The sequence below is a fragment of the Amblyomma maculatum genome, chromosome 9, assembly GCF_055883805.1.
Source record: "Amblyomma maculatum isolate TAMU_Amacu chromosome 9, ASM5588380v1, whole genome shotgun sequence".
Classification (NCBI taxonomy): Eukaryota; Metazoa; Arthropoda; class Arachnida; order Ixodida; family Ixodidae; genus Amblyomma; species Amblyomma maculatum.
In genome coordinates, this window is record NC_139352.1 from 79400208 (window position 1) to 79418667 (window position 18460).

An 18460-nucleotide genomic window follows, 5' to 3' on the forward strand; every position below is an offset into this window, starting at 1 on the left:
AATATTTGCAGAAGTAAATTAATCCTCACGTACCATTTCTTTATTTACTTTACATACTACGCCATACCATCTCATTATATACCATTGTATACCATACAATACTCTACCGTAACGTAACATACCGGATACGAATCCATACAAAACCACGCGCAGCAAACCCTACCATAAAATAGCGCACTGAAAAATGGTCTCTTCTCTTAAGCTCATATGAATTTCGGCCGTCAGCTGTCTGTTTCAGGTAGATGGGAAGAATACAACCGAGATACGTTGCTCTGTTGTTCCGTTTCGGTATATAATTTCATCGTTGACAACCAAAGTATTTAGTTACTGAGGTCATTAATGTAAATTACTTTGGCGTGAGTCATGTACCCACATCTTCCATGACTGGCAGTCATGGGAACCTACTTTGTGATAACGTGATTTACTCGGCCGAATTTAGTAAAACCTCAGGGAAAGGACATTTCTGTCTTTAATAACATATTTAGTAAGATATAAGCTGCAAGGCGAGCACCATACAATATGCCAAGTGTTGTGGATTTTATTGACTATTTATTGACCGGTAGTGACATTCTTGCTGTCCTGCACTGTCACTTAGGTGAGCGGCTGTTTCATTCGAAGTCAGGTAATTGTCTAACCTCTTCCTATCAATGCGCCTCGTCGCACTGCGCAGCGAGTGCTTGGCTGGCCAGTGGCAGTGCCGACCGGCCAGTGGCGACGAGGTAATCCTAGTGCCTCCTGTCGGCGAGTGCGGAGCCAACGAGGAGTACACTGAGTGCAAGTCCAACTGCCCGGCGACATGCGCAACCTTACACAGCCCACCGGCACCTGGAAGCTGCGCCGTGGACGTTTGTCAGGCCGGATGTCAGTGAGTGCACTACCGAACATTGCTGACTGATCTATTTTCTTGCAAGCATCAACCAAAGTTCCGTGTTTCGTTGAATGATAACGCGGCATTCAAATTTATTCATGGCAACTTTTGCTTCTTGCGCCAATCATTCGTCTCTGCAGTCATCGTCGCTGTGAACAGCAGATAGCGATGATTTGCTTGTGAATGGTTTAGCGCTGTTTCTGTGTAAAGCGGAAGTAACCTTCTTAGTTAACTGAGTACAAGATGTTAAGCACGTGTTCATTACTTCCGCCGAAAGAACTATTGCAAACTTTATTTCATCGCATGCTCTCTTGAGATACTTATCATGCGCCAATGCATATTAAGTCAAATTCGGATAAAATCGCTCATGCAGTATTGACCATTCTTTTGTTTTCCTTTTGCTACTCCCATTCTGGATCTAATTTAACTAGTCGAGCTCTACACATTACTGATGGTTGCTGTATTCACCATCTGATTTCCCGCAATATGTATTGCAAGCATTAAAATTATCACTTATTTTAAAAATTTCGCATCGTAATTGTTCAACCTCTGTCTCTAAGATACTTCTGACAAGAAGGCTGTAGCGCAATGTTCTGAATAAATATTTCTCTCCGCAGTTTACAGTATATTGAAGAGTATAAAGCAAAAAAAAGAAAAAAAACTTTTGCTGACATACAGACCAACATAACAAATGTATTTATGCCCAAAGTAAAACAAACCGCTTGCTCATGGTTGCTGATTGGTACGTCAACAAATGAGTAATACAACGTTTTGTTTTAAAAATGTGTAGCTTTGTAAACTCTGCTCATGAGCTGCTAGTCTCCAACGAATTTGTACAGTTTAAATGAAGCGCGAATGTAGTAGCAGTGTTCTGTAATAATTGTTTCCAGAATCACAAATCATTCTTTCGCTCATTGGCAACCGCTACATGCGACATATTGGAAAGCAACTTGAGTGGCTAGCTCTCTTTCGATATACAAAGCGCAAACAAGCATCCGGAATAGCAGTCATTGCAAAACATAGCCAGAACGCTAGCCTCCTCACACACTGCCACCCGCGGCGGCAATCATCGAATTGTAATACAGGCCTGCCGGCGTACATAGAAAGAATGTCCAAGCGAATCTGCTCTGAACGCATGTCGGTGTGGCAACAGGCTCTATCAACACGTCTAGGGACGCTGGGAGCAGTGTACGTGACTGGAATGCCTCTCCAACTTCTCACAATTCACGCCTCTGTTCCGCGCAGATGCCGCGCGGGCTTCGTGCGTGACGAGAGGACCGGATCCTGCGTGCCCCCCACCTCGTGTCCGTGTCAGCATGGACTACGCAGCTACGCCGACGGTGACAAGATTGACATCGAATGCAATCAATGGTGCGTAAGCATACACTCTGGCGCGAACTCCTTGCGGGTGACGATGCAGGGACTACTTTTCTGAGCGCATGAAAAACGCCAGCTGCCACTTTTGAATGTCAATATGATGGATGTATGTGTATGCCTGTCAGTGCGAAGTAGTTTTTGCACCAGCTTGTCTGCGCCGGTATTCATGCGTAGTGTTTGCCTGCCTGCCTTATTGCCTGCCGGACAACGACGCATGAAAAAGGACCATGGATAGCTAGCATACTGCAACTAGATGCTGCGATAGAAAAACAAGCTCACATAATCTGAATGTTCTGTTACTGGAGACAACGTGATTTGCTTAGCAGTAATGTATACATTGAGAAACATTTTTTTTTTTTTGTGTGTGTAGGATGAATATTATGATGTCGTTAAGGTGAAAAAAGGTGAAAAATTTTGTCGTAAAGGTGAAATTATTCCTTTCGTCATGTATAATATCCCCTTTACTTCTTACAGCTGGGAACTTTTCAGAATCATGACTTCCTTACGTAACAAAACATTAAGCTGGAGTTGTGGCTCTGTCCCTCGTTCCGTTCGCCGACTTCTTCGTGAGCCAGCAGACCGGAACAAATTCTTTAGGTGGCTGTGTCGTCACAGAAGGTTGTTTAGAAGCCTTGCCTCACTATATTTCCTAAAAGGGGCCTCAGCTTTGTATTCCGGTATCGTACACCAAATAACCGAGCTTGAATCATGAACGACAGAAATATACAAGTACCTTTGTTAGGCTTACTAGGACACAAAAGCTACCACATTATGCAGGCTCCCACGCGCAGTTTCATCGCGAACGAGTCGGCGATAAAGGCGGGACTATTTTTAATTGTCACTAAGATAACGATGTATGACTGGGTATATTTTTATTTACTGGAGCCTCTTCTCCATGCGACTATTTTTGTTTCAACTTTATTACGTGACAAATCTTTTGTTTTGAGTAGTGACGGGTTGGTCGCCTTCTTGCAGCAAATGTGAGCGTGGCCGATGGCTATGCACTCAGTACGAATGCGCCGGCACATGCGTCCTCTGGGGCGACTCCCACGTCCGCACCTTCGACGGGTTGGCGTTCGACTTCAGCGGAACCTGCGACTACGTGCTCGCCAAGGGCCGCCTCTCAGGAAACGAGAGCGTCAGCGTGGTCGTGCAGAACGTGCCCTGCGGTAGCAAGTCTTCGTGCGCCAAGACAGTCACAGTCATCGCAGGTACGCTGTTGTCTATTGCAATTGGGAGACGGGGCTGCTGCCGTTTTCTGTAACAACGTCGTGTGGTTAGACTACTAAGTGCGCGTTACACTTTTATGGCGTTCGGAGGTAGTTTTAGAGGAGTGGACTGCTATATGCAGCGAACATGACCAGTGTAGGACGGTAGATGGCGATGGAAGGCCAAGGTCCCTGAGAGAACTCCTGCACGCTCGAGTGGTGTTGACTGAGCACGGAAAGTTTAGTTCAGCTTTTCCGGCGCTTGATAAATCAAGCAGGTCTAAAGCTCTGAACAAGAACGAGCTAAGTTAATTGGGGCTGCGCAGACATAACGATCGGACATTGGTTGTAAAGTGGTAGTGGCATACGTTTTTATCCGAGGCAAATCTTTGCGAAAACTGTTGCTGAGGTGAAAACGGTGAGGATGGAGTTACTTGTTAGAAAGAGTCTACGTACAGGTACTTGGAGTGTCTTATTGCGCCCACCTTTCTTGCAGCATAAACTACACTTACTGCAATAACAGGGCATAATCCCAGGTAATTAAAATGTCAAATAACGCTAAATTGACCCTGTCGCGTTTCAAAGATCCTACATTGCGTAACTGAATAACAAGTTCAATTTATTGAGACCATTGGCATTACTGAACAAGTGAAATAAGACTTGCTTTCTGAATGTAAAGGTGATAAATTTCCAATACGTCTATGTGCATAAACATAATTACTAAAGTTCGCAATTGCCTTATAAAATCCAGATGAATTAATGCTGCCGTTTAATATTCAGGATGTTTTAAAGGTAACTTTAGGTTTTCTTATCCGGGACTTTTCAACAACACATCTTTATCGCCGACTTGCCTGCAGATCGGAGTTTCAGTGTGACTTGATAAATGAGCTCGAAAGGGTGGTTTCCGCGGAACTGAGAGAATATATGACATGATTCTACGAATGTAAATGAGAACTGTCGGCACTTTTCCAGCTTCTGTCGAGCATGATGTGCCTGGAACTACACTATGAAGGTGATAGCGAAAGCTTAGCAGTTTGAAGCCGTGTCGAGTCTTGTATATTCTACATTGCTTAAATCTGCAGCGCGATCTTGCATAACTGCTTTCGCCATTGCCAATTGTTGTCTCAGTTATCATACGCGCTGTATTAGCGTGTTATAGCTCAACTTTCCGACAGCTATATTTCACGATTATACGGACTTTCACGTCGGAAAATGAGGAGAAAAAGAACCATGATACACTCTCTATCCCCTTCGGTGCAGGTTCGGAAGAGCCTCTGGTGTTGACCGAGGGTCACCCGGTGCCTCCTGTCGCCGAAGGCAGTGCACTGACCGTGCGCACTATCGGCCTGTTTGTTGCCGTCTACGTCCGCGGCAGCCTAAGCGTCTACTGGGACAAGCATACACGCGTCTACGTGGTCGCCGGACCTACCTGGGCTGGAAAGGTGCGGGCAGAAACCAATAACGCCCTCGCGTTTCCCCGATTTGAAGTTTTAACACCCAGAACCTATTCTGGATGGTGTACGCTTGATTCGCGGCTCTGTCCCTCGTTCAGTTCGACGATTTCTTCGTGAGCCAGAACACCGGAACAAATTCTTTAGCTTGCGGCTGTCCTTACTGAGGCTTGTATAGAAGCGTCACTGGTCTGGCCTGAGCTAAAGTGCACTCAAATGTGGTAAACACATGCAGAATCAATCACAGATCGAAGTGCGCAGCCTTATGAAAACGTTTTAACACACATAACACTACAGTCCTGCAAGAAAATTGTATCGCAGAAATAGTTTAGATGACAAACGTCGAAGTGCTCTTTTGACAGTGTACTTTTTAAGCACAGTTCAAGGGATAACACGACCTGGACCATACCAGAGATGTCAGGATTAAATTTATAGTGAAATTAGAGTACTTTATATAGGGTATATATATGGATGCGAGAGCTGGACTGTGGAGAAGACTGACCGCCGAAGAATTGACGCGTTTGAATTGTGGTGCTGGCGGAGACTGTTGAGAGTTTCTTGGACTGCCAGAAGATCAAATCAGGCGATTATGTCGACTATAAACCCTGACAGCTCATTGGAGGGTCAAATTCTGAAGTTAAAACTAAGCTACCTTGGCCATCTGATGAGACCAGAGGAGTCGCTGGAGGAAGATATGTTGGGAAAGGTTGAGGGTCACCGGAGAAGGGGTAGGCAGCAAACTCGATGGTTAGATGGCATCCTCGAGGCGCTGCAGATAAAGTTATGTTATGTTAGGAAGATAGTGAAAGACCGGAAAGCGTGGCGTGATATGGTCTATAGGATCACGAAGAGTCGGACACTACTGAACTGAATTGATATAGGGTGTCAATTAATTATCAGTTTATAAACATACACACTTTTCTTTGCTTTTAAAAATGCGATGAATTGCTTGAATGGAATAAACACAGGAGGTATAAATGTCCGTTTTAGAATTGTTTTTTTGTTTAAAAAGTCACCACTGCTCTTCGCGCTTCCTATACGTCACTAATATGTGAACGCTGAGCAGTTAGAATTTTTCGAACAGCCAAGGTCGAACAACCAAGTTCAGTTTTCATTTATACAGTAAAAATATAGCAACCTAAATACTTAGTTATAGTGGTCCTCGCTATATTTGTTTGTATGCGTGAGCACCAAACGTATCTGAAGATAATTGCATCCCTTGTGACGACAAAGCGCTGTGTGATTTCATTAATTGTATGAGCAGTGATTATTAATATATTGTAAGTACTCTTCAAGGCAATTTCTGGTAGATTATTGGGGAGGGAGCACCGTAATGCCGCGGTCGTGTGGTTTTTTACCCGTCCTCCTCCATGATGGCATGCCCGAAATAAATAAAGACTAAAGTCTAAATATTTATTGTTCTCTCTTCTAATTGTACATGATGGCGGTAGCCACCTTGCAAAAGTAACTAAAAGGACCTCTTAACTTACTTCGAGTTTTTTTAGAAATTGAGCCCTGTTCTCATTCATTTGAATGTGTATCATTTCATTATGACTGCGGCCGAGCCCTACAGTGGACTGAATGGCTGTTTTTATTTTTTGTACCTTTAAAATATTACGCCCTGTTCTGGCCCCTTCCTGTGTAATTAATCCTGCATGCTCTTCTCTGTAGCTGAGCGGTCTGTGCGGAAACTTCAACAACGATGGCACGGACGAGTTGGTTCCTCCTTCTGGCGGTCCCGCGCTGCCAAAGGCCGAGGAATTCGTGGACGCCTGGCGCCTGCACCCGTACTGTGCACCCGCACAGGAACCACAGCACGGATGCGTGGTTAGGCCCGAGCGGCGGGAGTGGGCCGCCGCCCGCTGCGGAGCGCTCATGGAACACCCCTTCCGCGAATGTCACAGTGAAGTCGACGTACAACTCTACTACGACAGGTCAGGAAGCATGCCTTAGAAGACGTTATCTTTACCACTATCACAACGGAATAGTTAAGGTCGCATTCGCAGCATCTAAATCTGTCTAGTGCAGGTAACAACCCAATACAGCGCAACACAATATGACAGGGCGCGTTACCATATTATACGATAGACGACAAGACACAATACTTTACAATACAAAACGATATGATACGATACGACATGGTATAGAAGAATAAGATAAAACATGGTAAAATACAATTTCATGCGTTATCGTACAATTAACCGGAAAACAAAATGATACAATGCGTTTAAATATTTCTTTCGAGTAAAGAAAATATACTAATGTCTGGCCTGCGAAAGACTCCAACAAGTGGCTGACAATGTGCTAAATTAGAAAGAAACAAAATTCCCGCTAACATTCTCGCAAAATACAATTTAAGAGTACACGAAAAGAACAATTTCTCGAAAGTACGAAGGTAAAATTGGCAGAAAAAAGTGTGTCATTCAATTGTAAACCAGGCAAATTTACATATAAACACTTAATGCATACAGCTCGCCAGTACAGGTTCGTTAGGCGATCACTTTGAGGACTACTGACAGGTGAAAGATAGAGAGAAGGAGAAGGGCTGCAGTGGAAGGTGGTGCAGACTGTGAAAACGGTCTGTACCACCGTCAGCAGCAGTAAACGTCATGTCACTTGTGCGAGCTTCACTGGACACGGCTATTGCGACCTGTATTTCTCTTATTTCTTTTTCATACCCAGTGGCATAGGACAACGATTTCTGTTCTATTTCAGTAAAAAAAGGGTAGTATATACTCATTTTCAACAGCACAAGAGGCGCCTGTACACATGGACTTCACCGGACGGTCTGTACAGGAATCAGATCGATTATATTATTTGCCGGCAGAGATGGAGAAGCGCTATACAAGCAGTAAAAACAAGGCCTGGGGCCGATTGTGGCACCGATCATCAGCTTCTTGTTGCCAAGATTAAGCTTCGATTGAGGAAAACGCAGGAAACTAGAAGGCCTTTCAGGTATAATCTGGATCAAGTTCCATTAGAATATGCTGTGGAAGTGAGGAATCGATTTCAAGAATTAGATCTAGAAGACAAAGAGCCCGAAGAGATGTGGTCTGATGTTCGTGATATAATACAAGAAGTTGCTACTAAGGTAGTTCCAAAGCAAAAGAAATGCAAGAAAGCAAACTGGTTATCTGAAGAGGCTTTGCAAATAGCTGAGGAAAGGAGGATGGCAAAAGTTATGGGGGAAAAAGAAAGATACAAGGTTCTCAATGCGGATTTTCAGAAAATAGCAAGGAGAGATAAGAATGCCTTCTTGAACATACAGTGCCAAGCAGTTGAGGACAACAGCCAATTAAGGAACACAAGAGCTCTGTATAAGACAATCAAAGATATCAAAGGAAACTTCTGTGCTAAGATGGGCGTGATAAAGGACAAACGAGGCAAGGACCTCACTGAAGCCGCAGAGATAAAGAAGAGGTGGCAGGAATACACAGAAGAACTGTACAAGAAGGACTCGAATGTGCAAACCCAACATAAGACGGTTGTGATAACTGATCTTGAGCCGGGCATCCTGAAGAGTGAAGTTGAATGGGCCTTAGCCAGCCTTGCTAAGAACAAAGCTAGCGGAATTGATAGCATTCGAGCTGAGTTGCTTCAAAACCTCAACCATGACGCTGTTAACATTCTGCATACATTATGTCAGAAGATTTGGACAACCCTGCAGTGGCCACAGGATTGGAGGAGGTCAGTTTACATCCCCATTCCAAAGAAAGGCAGTGCCAAGGATTGTTCCAACTACCGCACGATCGCGCTTATTTCGCATGCTAGCAAGGTGATGTTGAAAATCCTCCAAGGTAGGCTGCAGCAGTATGTGGATCGGGAGCTTCCGGACGTGCAAGCTGGGTTTCGCAAGGGCAGAGGAACTAGAGACCAAGTTGCCAACCTTCGCTGGATCATGGAAAAAGCAAGAGAGTTCCAGAAACCCATCTACTTCTGCTTTATTGATTATGCGAAAGCGTTTGACTGCGTAGATCACAGCAGATTGTGGCAAGCTCTCCAAGAGATGGGAGTTCCAATTCACCTCATCTGTCTCCTCAGGAACCTGTATGAAGGGCAAGAGGCCACAGTCAGAACTGGGCATGGTCTTACTGATTGGTTTCCGATTGAGAAAGGAGTGAGGCAAGGCTGCATACTGTCGCCCTGCCTATTTAACCTATATGCAGAGTGCATCATGAGGAAGGCCGGTCTGGACGAGTCTTCAGCTGGAGTGAAGATTGCTGGAAAACGTATCAACAACCTTAGATATGCGGATGATACCACTTTAATTGCAGAAAGTGAAGCGGAACTCAAGAGACTTCTGATGCGCGTACAAGAAGAGAGTGAGAAGTTTGGGCTTAAACTGAACATTAAAAAGACAAAGATCATGGCGTCTTGCCCTATCAAGTCCTGGAGCATCAAGGGACAAGAAGTGGAAGCAGTGACAGATTTTCTCTTCTTGGGCTCCAAGATTACCTCGGAAGGAGACTGCAGCCATGAAATTAGGAGACGCCTGCTTCTGGGAAAGAGAGCAATGGTTAGCCTTGACCGCCTAGTAAAGAGCAGAGACATTAGTCTGCCAACCAAGATCCGTATAACTCGTGCTATGGTCTTTCCAGTTGTGATGTATGGATGCGAGAGTTGGACTGTGAAAAAGGCTGACCGCCGAAGAATTGACGCGTTTGAATTGTGGTGCTGGCGAAGACTCTTGAGAGTTCCTTGGACTGCCAGAAGATCAAATCAGTCAATATTGTCGACCATAAACCCTGACTGCTCATTGGAGGGTCAAATTCTAAAGTTAAAGCTCAGCTACTTTGGTCATCTGATGAGAAGAGAGGAGTCGCTGGAGAAAGATTTGATGTTGGGAAAGGTTGAGGGTTGCCGGAGAAGGGGTAGGCAGCGAACGCGATGGTTAGATGGCATCCTCGAGGCACTGCAGATGAAGTTATGTGATGTTAGGAAGATAGTGAGAGACCGGAAAGCGTGGCGTGACATGGTCAATAGGGTCACGAAGAGTCGGACACGACTGAACGACTGAACTGAACTGAACTGATATACTCTCAAATTCCTATCCTCTTATCCTTTTCTAACGTCCTTCTTTCTTCATTCTCTCGAAGCAGGGGGATAAAGCGTAAACGTTTTGAGAACGAAGGCCTTTGAAAGCTGACCGATGTCTTTCTGAATTCAATGAATCGAACTCTTGCGAGAGGAGAATAACATGCAGGGGACATCTGTTGGAGACTGTAGGATGTAACATCCAGGGAGATGAAAGTTTGAATGAAGGCCGTTTTATGAACGAGCTGCTTGTTATGGAAGATAGCCTTACTTATAAAGCGCTAGATTTTTTTTTTTTTACTTCTAAGACGCGCACGTTCCTCGCGGTTTAACACTCTTTGTCGGCTTAAGTCAGTGTGCATTGTTTGATTCATTATGAATGCAAGTGAGCTCACGCGAACAGCTAATTTTATCACTCTGCATTTCGTCATATTGACATCGTACCCTCATCTTCTCCTAATAACCTTACCGGCGCCAATATTTTATTGCGCAATGACGTAGACGTCAGCCATAGCGAGAAATCAGTCTTACAGTTTTGCAAATGATTCGTTCCTGGTTTTTTTTTTTTTTATCCGTGATCGCGTTATTCTCGTCCGCAGGTGTGTATCGGACACCTGTTCCTGCGACACGGGTGGCGACTGCGAGTGTCTCTGCACGTCCCTGTCCGCCTACGCCCACGAGTGCGCACAGAGAGGAGTACGCGTGCTCTGGAGGTCACAAGAACTGTGTCGTGAGTGCATTTCACTCACCGCTAAATGAAGCACGCATCTCTGCCGCTTTCATTCTGTTCGTAGAGGCTTCGAGCTTCCCGCTACCGTCCCCGGTACAAGCTTCACCCCTAGTACCATCGACATCAACATCATCAGCGAGATTCTCAGTACCAACCAAATCCAATGCAATCCAATACAGTGCGTCTTGTCCGCCTATTAACCATTTATGAGCCCTTTATTTGTTCCCTGACTGCTTATCTCTATCAAATTTTCCAATGTATCTGCCCACGTTTGACTCTTTAGAGACAAAGCCTTGGCTCCCTGATTCGCGGAATCGATTGTGTCAACCAACGTACCTTTAGGTACGCTTTTTATGCATATTCTATCCAGGCACACAAATATATTTTGGTCAACGCTTCTCTGCAATACCACTGAATACAGTTTGCAGTGTTGTTCTAGCTGCTGTCGGTTTCTTTCTTATCTTCGCAGGTATACCATTTGCATTCCTCTATAGGTTGGCCGTAGTCAAATTTCAGTGCTTCGAGAATGGAAGCGTATGGAATGTACAAGAAGTTAGAAATGCTTACGAGATCAGTTTTCTTATTTAGCATAAAGAAGGGCATTCAATTTCTCGCCAAGCATATGCAACTGCAGCGGCTGCAGCAGTTGATTCAAAGTAGAGAACAACGAGAAGATTGACGTAAACAGGAACGCTGTTTTTCTCCTTTCCTGCTCGTTGCCACTAGACACCGAAGAACGTGGGATGCTCTGTCCCAGCAAAACAAGCGTACTAAAACAGAAATCTTATCAGAACACGTAATAACATTCAGAATTCGGCACGTAAACTCGTAGAGTCGGCGTATTCCCGTGTATTTTTGGAAAAGTGTCTTTCGTACGCTTCGTCGCAGCACTCTCTATTCCAGCCATGCCCTACAAAAGTTTTTATTGAAGCTTTTTTGAATTTCTCTCTGTCATGAAAAAGCTGCTTTTACAATTTCCCCTGTTCGTATTGTCCAGCAAATGCTAGCGTCGTGGTTCATTCTCTAAAATGTGCACATGTGGTTAGAAAACATTTTGCTTTCATTTTTTATTTATGGTACTCCCTTTCTCTAAATATACAAAGTTGGTGGCGCAAACAAGAAAAGAAGTTTCCTCGTAATGTTTCTGCATTTATTTTTTTTGTATGCAATTCTTCTCTCAGGCTTATTCAAAGGGCTACTGTCCATTAATATGAAAAAAGAGTTGTTGAAATCCGCGAAGTCTAAAACAGTTACTTTGAATATAAAAAGCAGAAACAAAATGACTCCTACGCATCTTTTCGTTAAGTGTCATCGCAAGAATTCGCAATGTAATGGCAATGCAAATGACGCCAACGAAAGATTGCAGTCGCGTCGAAGGCGGGGACAGAAGCGCTAACATTTTAACTCGGCACAGTGTCAATTAGGTTTCACCTCGCGAACAAATAGAGCGATGTCTGTTTCCAAAGTGCTTCGATCGTTTTCTCACATGACTGTAGCCTTGGAAGCTCCGTGAGTGGCGTGTCAGTCGTTTGGACCACAACAAAGAGTTTTGTAGTGTACTCCGAAGATATTTGTAGCTCCAAGCTCTCTCACTTCGTGTCTATGTTCTCTGAACACTTGTATAGCTGGGAAATTTTACTACTTCCCTACGTAGCCCATGCGTAGCATAGATAAGAAGTGCTCGCATTAAGCTGCCCGAAAATCCCATCGTGCGTCAGTTTAGCACAGTTGCCATAGTAACTGCGAATCCTGCCGTTGTCGAACAACCTAATTTGGGAATGAGGCGATTGGATGCCAAACACCCAAAAGCTAATTTAAACAATTGTCTCGTTATCTGTCTGTTACATTTTGTTTCTTCAACAGTTCCACTCCTTGAAATATTCTTAGTAAGTAAGTAAACGTAGTGAGTGGTTAGTGAAGTGACTGGTAGAACCTTTCTCATAAGCCAAATAGTACCCATAGGACTCGGAAGCGTTTAGAAGGGTGGAAGAAATTGAAAGGCACAGTTTCGTAAATGCGTATATTTTTCTGGAAGACTGAATAAAATAGAGACATGCATGATGTTTTCAGCCCGGATATTCTATTGTGCGTCACTTTTTATAGTTAGTGGGCATCGTATCAGCAAACATTATTGGTCTTCGTACTCTCAAAATGTAAGCAATCGCTGTTATTTTGATTTTAACCTTACCAGTTGCTTTCGGCACTTATATGGTCACTGCTTCAAATAATATCCATATATTGAGCATTGTGCTTCCACGTATGGGACAAATAAGTTCAATGGTGGATGCATCATAACTATCCACGACGTGAACAATATCATCGCAGCGTTGAGAACAACATCCAAGATGGCTCGTGTTGTTAGTTTAATGGATTCTTTTCGAAAGCATAGCATGAACATGCAGTAAGCAAGTTTTCATCTCTCTTGTAAACAAAACCTCGACTCCGTTTGTTTGGCATTATATCGGTTGCACCCCAGACTTAATTCCCTCTTCTGGGAGAAACCCAGCTTTATCTGTACTGTCAATATATACGTCATGCCTATTCCAGTTTATTATGGTAGTTCCAGCACAGGCACCGGTTTCCAACACACGCTGCCTTAATGTATAGAAGAGGAGATACCTCTGCCTTTAATAAACAGCATATTTTACTGCTGTTTGTTGTCTACAATTTGACATGCTTCGAACTGAATGTGTGAGTGCTAAGCAGATTGTGATTTCAGGACGAACTATACCTGCTTCTTTCTTAGAAACAAGAAGTTTTTCGCTGGAAGGCTGTTTTTTCAAGAATGTGCGATTTATAATGTGCCTCTTATAATCTTTTTGTATGTCACTCAAAGAGCATCTGTGAAAGATTTCATATTTTTTGCGCAACAAACAATCGCTAATGATCGCTAGTACTAACAGTCACGAATAAGAAAACTGATGCACATATAGAAAGGTCGGAAAAAGAAGTATCTAACGGCACATCACTGAACTAGGAGTTGGACGAAATTCATAGTCCCGTGACCTATGTGTCGCCTCGTTAGACTAGAGCAGATTTTTTCTTTAATGCTTTTTGTTGATGGTTTCTTAGGCAATTCTGTTTGATTCTTTCCTTAAAGTACTGTAGACTTACCAGAAGACGTAACCCGCACAGAAGGGAGGATAAAACAGTCGAAAAGAATAGTTAGAAAGCAAACCGGAGATCGGAAAAGATACGCTTGACAAGAAGAATTCTAAACAAGCTTCATCTTGCCGTCTTTCGCCCACAGCGGTTCAGTGCGCTACCTGCGACGAGTACTCGGCTTGCGTGAGCGGCTGTGAACCGCCCAACTGCTTGCACCCGGCGACCGAGGAGAACTGTCCCGAAGCTGCCCCGGTGTGCCTCGAGGGCTGCTCTCCGGCGCGCTGCCCCACGGGAGAGGTGCATCGCAACGCGACTGATCACCGCTGCGTACCATACGCCGAGTGCGAGGCACCACCTGAGACCGGTTGTAGCGTCGGCGGAGTGTTGTATAAGGAAGGGGCGAGGGTGGCCACTCCCAACCCCTGTCAGTCATGGTGAGTGAGGTAGTCAAAATGAATCAATCAATCAATCAATCAATCAATCAATCAATCAATCAATCAATCAATCAATCAATCAATCAATCAATCAATCAATCGATCGATCGATCGATCGATCAATTAATCAATCAATAGATCGATCGATGGTGATTAAACGGGTCAGTAAGTAATTTATTTGCTAAGGCTCGGTTACTGCATCACCAACTCGATCGGTTTGCAAAGTACCCTAATCAACAAAAAGAAGGAGGCAAAACGTGGAAATGTCCAGGACATTCCTCGTGTCAATGGAAATAAAATGTCGTCCGCCGTAGCCCGTACTGCATAACTTCTGTCTGCTGTCGACCTCAAAACAATATCTGCTAAGAGAGACTGGTCCGAACATCGTGTGGCAAAACTAACACAAAATTTAGGACTTCACCTCAGGTGTACACGCAACAATATCGTTAACATTTATTTGTCCTTCCGCGTTTTTTTATGTATTTTGTTTTCGTGTAAGTTGGTTCTGGGGGAAAGGTATGCATAGTATTTGTCTTACTTCTCGGCGGGCACTTACACTCCTAATTAACGGCACTGAATTCGAGGAACATTCGGTTCGAAGCCCTCAAACTTCTCCCTAAACTGACTAGTAGATGTATGTTAAATTGCAAGCGATGTCTTACGAACGACCCTGAACGCTGCACAAAGAACGCCCGTGTGCTTAGTGATCTCATTGCACGTTATAGAACCGCAGATGGTTGAAATTTCCGGTGCCCTCCACTACGGAGTCTCTCACAGCTTGAGTCGCTTAGGGACGTTAAATCCCTTAAACCATACCTAACTAACCAACCACAATTTCGATACGATTTCACTAGCGTGTTACCTAGTTGAGTTCGCTCTATAACCACGAGAATGGCAATGCCGGCTTGTCGGCGATACGGGGCCCTTACTCTATATAATGCAAAAGACCTCAGAAGTTTGAATTCGAAGTCTTATTTTGGAAGCGCTGCAGTTTTTTTAGCCGCCAAATTGTAGACTAGTTTTCCATATGGCACGCACGCTGTTTTCTTTTCGGAACTAACACTGCCGCGAGCGAACACGCCTCATCTGCCCTTGTTATGGTTAGGAAACACTTCTTTCCATTCTGCGATGCGGCTTAATTTTCCAAGGCGCAATTAAAGATTTAACAAATCTTTCAACTATCTCCACGCTCGTAAAGCAGTGGTGACAATATGTATAGGCGGCCTTGGGCTAGTTATATCTCTCTTTCCAAGCGCCTGTCGAGGGCAGTATAGGTGACTGCAGGAGTTTTTTCTGTTCTGGGAAGGCTTTATGTGAAATAGTTTCACACACATTATTTAAGTTGTGTAGCGCTAAAGGCAATAACGTCCTTTTGAGATGTTTTATGTAAACCCTGACTGCTCATTGGAGGGTCAAATTCTAAAGTTAAAGCTCAGCTACTTTGGTCATCTGTTGAGAAGAGAGGAGTCGCTGGAGAAAGATTTGATGTTGGGAAAGGTTGAGGGCCGCCGGAGAAGGGGTAGGCAGCGAACGCGATGGTTAGATGGCATCCTCGAGGCACTGCAGATGAAGTTATGTGATGTTAGGAAGATAGTGAGAGACCGGAAAGCGTGGCGTGACATAGTCCACAGGGTCACGAAGAGTTGGACACGACTGAACGACTGAACTGAACTGATGCCCTTTCTAAGCGCCTGACACCGGCGGCACCGGATTAACCATGCATTTATGCATGCTCTGTCGTAGGTTTCAACCTTCTTGAATTCCGTTATTTCATCCTGTAGGGCAGCTTTCTTTCGCACAAATTTTCCCCGAGCCCCAAACTTTAAATATATGTAGCATTTTGCTAGAGCCCCTTTCTTTATCCCTGTGGCCACATTGTTGTGTTTCCCTGCCGGAGTGGTGCAGTGGTTACGGCGCTCGACTACTGTTCCCAAGGATGCGGGATCGAATCGCGGCCTCAGCGGCTGCTTTTCGATAGAGGGGAAACAATAAACATTTGTTTGATTAAGCAGAAACATTTGTTTGTGTCGTTAGGCTTCTTTGCAGACGCTTAGAAAACGGTATTTTTGTTCGAAATGATGTGTATGATACACGAAAAATGTCAAAGCGGGGAGAAGGGGGATTGGGAGTGGGGGGGTGGGGGGTCTGAATTAGTGGGACGAGTACAATCTCGCATGCCTGCCAGATATTTTTTCTGAAACACTTGTAGTAAAGTTGGGAATTGCTTTTTGGGAAAGAATCCCATCGAAGCATTGTTCACAAGCGATTAGGGTTATCACATCATTATTAAGGCGACATAATCAAGGTTCTTCGGCGTGGTTCACGCGGACACGAGGCGTAGCTAGTCAGCAACGCTTCCAAAGCTCTTTCATCTCTGGGTACCTGATTACGCTCAAAATCGCTAACAGGGACGCCTTCGTTAACGCATGTACAGGCTTGGAGAATTAGTTTGCTCGTTGGGTATACCTGAGGGCGAGCAAACTTCGAGTGGCGAGAAGGTATACATCGACCGATCTGTTGAGGAAATCTCAGGTGCACTCGGCGTTCCTTCGCACAATGGCCTAGGAGCTCTGCTTTAATTAACCGCTTTTCCATTACCTCGACCCCATGTCCACTTCCATCACAACCTCCACTGCCGAAGAATTCGCTTTATATATGCGAAGAATGAGCCGGGCGCTCTTGATGGCTTTTGAAATCAGTTTCGAAAATTGCCCCCAACCAGCAGCTGCAAGGAGATTAGGAAACAAGAGACTCTTAAGCATCTACCAGGCTTTGCATAGTTCTGATCCGGAGTTTTCTCCTAATTATGCAGCACCTGCAGGGTTTTCAAATCACCCGCCGGTCGCTCAAAGAGAGCATGCGATGAGGAATAATTTTATGATTAGCTGGTTCCTGCGTGAAGCGGGAGAGTACCACGTCGACGACAGATGACGCGGCTGTACACAGCGTATGCAGAGGTTCGATCGATTACCGAAACGTGTCGCGGGTAGTACACCTGTCTTTCTATCAGAGCTGTTCAAGTGTTTTTTCCTCTACGCGATTACCTAACGCAAACGTCCTCCAGGTGATTGTGAAATGTGCCAAGACATCTGAGGCGCCCACTAAATGCGAGACTGCATAGATTCAATTCAGGCGTAAACTTTTAGAAGCTCACTGCTTTACGCACATTGTGAAATTTCTCATTACGATCTTCACCTTTAGTCCTGTTACAACTGCAAAATGAGCCTGCAAAATCAAACTAGGGCTAACATTCTTGGTGGCACAGGTCAGGTTGTTTCCTTGCAATATCTGTTGCCCGAGGTTAACTTTATATTAGGAGAAGAGATCTTCTGTGTTGCTGTGAGAGCAATTCTACTACGACAGTAGTCAGTACTAGGCTGCTGCAGGCATTATTTGTAGCAATACTAGATTAAACACTAACTTCAGTTGACTATGCGCGCCTTTAACAGGAACAAAAGATGAACGCATGTATCAACTGTGTAACGAGGCCTTCATGTGCCCAGTGTATTTTTTCGTCGAATTCCCGATTAAGTTTGGTTTGAAAATGGCACATTAGTAGTACGCCATTGTTGCAGAGCGCATATTGCAAAATTAGAAAGAAAGGAAATTAGAGCCACTTTTTACCGTACCTCCATTTCTCATTTGAGTAAATTAAAATTCAGAAAAAAGCAGCTGAGTCTGTATTCTGCTCGCTACAGCACAGAACTATCAACAAAGACTCTTGAAGTTATAATTCCAGCTATCGCTCTAAGTTAAGCCTACCTACTGCATTGTATCCTGAAACACACCAGGCAACCACTTATCAGGAATGAAAAAATGCCGTGTCGCACTGATTTCAAATCATGGACAATGCAGAGACAGCCTTTCAATTTCATTATCTTTATCTCTCTCTTCCCTCATCGTTTTTTTTTTTTGTGATTCCAGTTTCTGCCAGAGGGGCAAAATTGAGTGCATCGGTCGACCCTGTCCCATTGAATTGAAGACCTGTAACGAAAGCGGCTGGTCTGACTGGTACAGCATGACTACTCCGCAGTTCCAGGTATGCTGCGCCACTCTGTACTTCAACCGCGGAATTAAATAAGACGACAACAGTGTGGTAGTCCTTGCCAAGTTTTGTATGCTTCAGTCGGGGCCATTCTAATCATACATATTTGCCCCCTGCTAATTATTTGCTAACTGTCTCGCAATGCATCACCGACGTCTAACTAATGAGGTAAGACTACTTTCAAAGGAAGGCAGTTATTAAGGGGGCC

The 18460-nt window shown here is 44.3% G+C and overlaps 1 protein-coding gene across 3 annotated transcripts in view; it reads left to right on the plus strand.

The window, feature by feature from the left end:
• Window positions 1-18460, plus strand: part of LOC146179546 (uncharacterized) — a 214980-nt gene that overhangs the window by 36183 nt on the left and 160337 nt on the right. For all 3 annotated transcript variants that reach the window (XM_084579198.1, XM_084579200.1, XM_084579199.1), the window contains exons 20-27: window positions 671-865; window positions 2114-2239; window positions 3221-3456; window positions 4714-4895; window positions 6576-6838; window positions 10538-10668; window positions 13919-14207; window positions 18132-18246. In XM_084579198.1, the coding sequence (XP_084435324.1) occupies window positions 671-865; window positions 2114-2239; window positions 3221-3456; window positions 4714-4895; window positions 6576-6838; window positions 10538-10668; window positions 13919-14207; window positions 18132-18246 (1537 nt within the window). The remainder of the gene's footprint in view (window positions 1-670; window positions 866-2113; window positions 2240-3220; window positions 3457-4713; window positions 4896-6575; window positions 6839-10537; window positions 10669-13918; window positions 14208-18131; window positions 18247-18460) is intronic.